This window comes from Etheostoma spectabile, chromosome 13 (genome assembly GCF_008692095.1).
Source record: "Etheostoma spectabile isolate EspeVRDwgs_2016 chromosome 13, UIUC_Espe_1.0, whole genome shotgun sequence".
Classification (NCBI taxonomy): Eukaryota; Metazoa; Chordata; class Actinopteri; order Perciformes; family Percidae; genus Etheostoma; species Etheostoma spectabile.
Window position 1 is genome coordinate 9,111,060 of NC_045745.1, and position 4,969 is coordinate 9,116,028.

General features: G+C 44.5%; 1 protein-coding gene across 3 annotated transcripts in view; it reads right to left on the minus strand.

Moving 5' to 3' along the window:
- Nucleotides 1-4,969, minus strand: part of sgcd (sarcoglycan, delta (dystrophin-associated glycoprotein)) — a 361,460-nt gene that overhangs the window by 145,844 nt on the left and 210,647 nt on the right. Inside the window, exon 1 of one of the 3 annotated variants that reach the window (XM_032534641.1) lies at nucleotides 3,473-3,800. The exons of the other annotated variants lie outside the window; for them this stretch is intronic. Coding sequence (XP_032390532.1) covers nucleotides 3,473-3,475 — 3 coding nt within the window. The 5' untranslated portion in view covers nucleotides 3,476-3,800. Of the gene's footprint in view, nucleotides 1-3,472; nucleotides 3,801-4,969 lie in introns of those variants that run through there. 3 annotated transcript variants of the gene reach the window in all.

Consider the following 4,969-nt stretch of genomic DNA (forward strand, 5'->3'; position numbering starts at 1 on the left):
ACTGGCTCTAGTGGCTGGAATTCTGCACCAACACTGAATTATGGGAAAGAGACTTCAGATCCAGTATTAGGGGACCACTAAGGTCTATATAAATGACTTCAGTATCACGAGTATAGGGTGTCACTAAGGTCTATAAAAGAGACTTGCAGATACAGTATTAGGGGACCACTAATCTATATAAAGAGACTTCAGATCACGTATTGGAACCACTGAAGTGTTGTATAAAAGAGACTTCAGATCCATTATAGGGACCACTAGGTCTATATAAAAGAGACTCAGATACAGTATTAGGACCACTAAGGTCTATATAAAGAGACTTCAGATCAGATTAGGGACCATAGGTCTTATAAAAGACTGTCGATACAGTATTAGGTACACTAAGGTCATATAAAAGAGACTCAGATCATATTAGGGACCACTAAGGTCTATATAACAAAGACTTCAAACCAGTATTAGGACCACTAATTCTATATAAAAGAGACTCAGATACGATATTAGGGACCACTAAGTCATATAAAAGAGACTTCAGATACGTAGTAGGGGACCACTAAGTCTTATATAAAACGACTTCGAGATACTTATTAGGGACCACTAAGGTCTATATAAAAACATCCAAAGAGCACCATGTCATGGGACCTTTAAGATAAGTTATTGGGCATTTTAGGACTTTACTTTTCTATAACAGCTGAAAATTGAAAAGGGGAGAGAGTGGGGGGGAAACATGCAGACTTCAGACTTGGGGTATCCATGGAATCGTGTAGATGCCTGAGTCTAGCAAGAGGTAGTTGGAAGCGACATGCAAACCGCCAGTAAAGCGCCCATAAGGAGACAGAGACAGAGAGTCGGGGGCCTGGGAGGTCAGCGGGTATTTGGAGCTCTGACTCTTGTTTCCCAATATAACTGTGTGTGGAGCGACAGCTGCTGTGTGTCCTGAAGCAGGTGGGCGGTACCACATGCCTGAGTCACAGTCCGAGGGAATGGAGGGAAAGCTCGCCGGTGGCAGAGGCTACTTCACACCAATGTGATCGATGTATAAACAAGTGCAGAGACTGGGAAACAGCCGCCGGCTGTCGGTAAGACACTGCCGTTGCTGCTGACTTCCTTTAGAAAAGGTGCACTATGAGTTCCTGCATGGTTTCAGTGCGATTCCTTTTTTGTCTCAAACCGTAGGCGTCCCCCCTTGATCCGCTAGCTGCCGTCCCCTGGGTGCTCTGGGAAAAAGCCCCGTCTCGGGGGACAACACAGGGGGCGTCCACGTCAAAAACTAAAACACTAGAGGCACAGGATAGGCAACAAAATACAACAAACCACTCGAGCCAATCACAAGATGGCTGGGGGAGGGGGAGGGACTTAGAGACTTGTTTTGAATTTACTTGGACCGACCAACAGACGTGACCATGCAGGAAGTTGATCTTTGGATTTATTGTGGCAGGAAAAACTCTTGGCTGGAAACTAGGGTTGTCAATCGATTACATTTTTTAATTTTATTTATTTATTTATTTGACAGGGACAGTGTACATTTATTAACATTGCTGTAAATGCACGAGAATTAGCCAAAAGGGTATTTTTCATCATTTGTCCCTGGACAGATCTTAAAATGATCTCCCTAAAAACAACAATAAGAAGATAACAGTGAACAATCAAAACAATTAAAAAGTAGTACAACAGATATAACTCTTCAGATCGCGTTGATAAATACAGAGTTTAAGTTTGCTATAACACAGACATTAGGGTAAAAAAAACGAATTAAACTTCACACAAGTGGCAGCACGGTTGGGTTGAGGGAAGATACATATTCTTATTAAATCATGTTTAAATCATCCATATTAATTACATCTTCTTATTAATCACGATTAAAGTTACACTTTTTTATCTGATATAAATGTACTTTAAAGGGACATAGAGACTGGACGTACATGTACTTTGGCGGTAACTCTGTTTACATCGACAGTACACGTAACTAGTTGAATCTTGTGGAGAGAACCATCATAATGGCCTTTGAAACTCAACTCTTCAAAAGACCCTTCTATTTTATCCATTTTGGCTCAAGGAGCTTTGTCTCTGCTAGCCTCGATGAATTCACAGAACGTGCAAATGTTAATCGCGCTTTTTAAAAAGTGGTGGCGTTAAAATAAATGTGCGTTATTAATGCGTTCATTTTGACAGGAAACCGCTACAGTCCTCGTGCCAATTTCAAACCTAGAAAAAATGCCCCTTCAGGAACTGATGTAGCAGGGAAAGCTACTGCTTTTTTTTATCAATTATTCAGAAATGACCAGATACAAACAATTATGAACAATACACTGAGACATGGAACGCGTCCCAGAGCCAAAAAAACAACAGAGGAAAGCTGGGAGGGAGGGAAATTTAGGCATTGTTCACTTGAGTAGGGCTGCATATCTAATCGCAATTGTATCAAAACTGCAATATGGTTTAGAGCAATCACAGGGGGGGGGGCGCAATATTTGTAAATGGCAAAATATGTGTCAAACCATTCTGAATAAAGTATTGTGGCGGTGCAGAGACGTCCCGGCCTCCAAATCCTATCCTACAGGCTAAAGAAAAAATCTTTGTTTGGTACAGATCCTCCCAAAAAATCACACTATATTCATTTCAATTTCTTTCAATGTTAATAATGAATGAAAATGAGAATAATGATACAAAAAACGATCATTCCCTCCAATATCGTGAATCACACCGCAATACCAGTCAAAAATAATACGGTACAGCCCTTCACTTCAGACAACACTTGAATTTGTCCCAATAGAGTTCATTTTACCCACTGGACGATAACAACACACGCTACACCCCCCCCCGAACACTCAATGCACGCCCCTTCACCACCACTGAGCCCCCCCCCACCCCCACCCCCAGAGCAGACCCAGACCCAGAGTCAGTGTTGAGGCATGCGTCGGACCCCGACAGTAGGCGGCCGTCTGTCCACACTCCGCTGCTTGTTACTTATTTATAGCAGCTTGTTCCCCAGAGGAACCAAGTAATTGAAACCAAATGTGTTGCCGGGACTGATATGGGGAAGTAGTGCGGTAAGCCCCCCCCCTTCTCCCCCCTCTATACACAACAATTGTAGAAAAGAGGGGGAGAGAGATTTAGAGCAAGCAGCCTTGGAAATCACTTCCCTTGCAATTTCACTTTTTGAAAGGAAGAGAAAAGTTCCCGAGCTTCCCTCGCTCCCAAACTTCTCCACGAGTTCACAACAAACAAATGAATCCAACAGCTTTAGTCTCGGGGGGGCGCTGCATTTATAAAGTGGTTATACTGTATTTTCCCCCAAGCTGATGAGCACAAATTGGGGAGAGGGGGGGGGGGACTGCAAACTAGGAATATGAACCGCAGCATTGGTCGTCCACGTTTCTTAGGTAAAGTAGCCCACGCTCGGCCCCCCCCCCCCCCCCGCGCCCACCACAGCCACACTTCATGAGCAGTCCAAACAAGGCAGAGAAAACAAACTTACCATGTTTGCTTTTCTCTTCCTGTTTCCTCCTAATTCCTCTCTGTACTTATCCTCGTTCCCTTAGTGCCGGTGAGCTCTGCTCAGACTCGACGTGTGTCAGGCAGACAGAAATAGGATAGAGTTGCTGTCGAGAAGCTGCGTGAGGCCTTCACTGACCAAAGTCAAAGTCAGGCAGCAACCTCTCTCTCTCTCTCTCTCTCCCCCTCCCTGCTGCCTTGCACTCGTGTCAGCTTTTTCAACAACAAACTGCTCCCCCGCCTCTTTTGGCCAGGTCCCTGTTTCCTGGACGCTTGGTGGACTACTGTGGCCCGCCTGTCTCCCTCTTCTTTTTTTTCCGTTTTGAAGGCTCTGCTGTGGACAGCCTTGTCGCTCCAGCCCTGTGTCTCTTGGAGTCGTAGCCCTGCCTTCCTGCCTAAATTTAGAACTTTAGACACATGTGGGCCTCTGGTTTGAAGTTTAAGGAGGCGGGGACTGAGAGTGTTGTGTTGTCATGACAACCCCTCCTCCTTTAGCAGTCAGTTTTAGGAAAAAGTGCGTATGTGAATATGGATTGGCTCTCCCCCATACCATTATAAGGGTTAGGCGCAGCACCCAAGCCATTTTGGGGAGAACCTAAGCCAAATGAATGTAAAATGAATGTAAGCTTAACTGAATGAATTGTCTCAGATCTGATGGTTGTAGTTGGTCCCCGGTGGACGTCTCCTATTTAGAGACCAAAATATTTTTTTTTTCAACCCTAGGGCCAACACTGCCCGTGTGTGTATTATTACAGAGTCATACAGAAAGTCTACTGGACCTAATGTGGGGCGTTTTCTTTTGCGGGGTGCAAAAGTTTCACCAAGACTAGTTCCTTTCCCAGACTATGTTGCAGAGCCACTGCGAGGTCAGCTGGTAAAGTCAGCTATAAACTAAAAAAATAAAATGATCCATAATTAACTTTGTTTCTTTTACAAACTGTTAACGGAGCCTCAACGGGATCCCGCAACCACGTACAGTGGAGCGAGCTAGAGAGCCTAGGACAAAGCCCGGAATCAGAGAAATAAAACGTGTTTTTCATAGAAATGTAACAATAGCAAGCATCTCACTATCACTAACGTTATCCACATTCATATTTAAACGCAACAAATTACATATTTTGCTACTAAGAGCCCGGAAGTTCAATCTGGCTCTCACCAGACCGAGCCAAGCTCAATAGATTTGAGACTGAGCGTTGGTCTGGGGGGGTCTGCTCTGGATTTTCTCTGCAAAAGAGGCGTGACCAACGATCATAGTTCAAATGACTCTGTACGCAATTGGATGGTCCTTCAACCAATCAGAACAACGATCCAGGTGACGTAGAAGCAATACCAACAGGGTTTGCTGCGCTTCGGTGCCGATCGGTGGCCGCTATGTTGACTGTAAACAAGAAGCTGATTGGTTGCTTCTCTCTGGTCATCGCGTTAAACCCGCCAGTAGCCAGTTTGTGATTGGTTCCCGCAAAATTGTGAACTGAAGCAG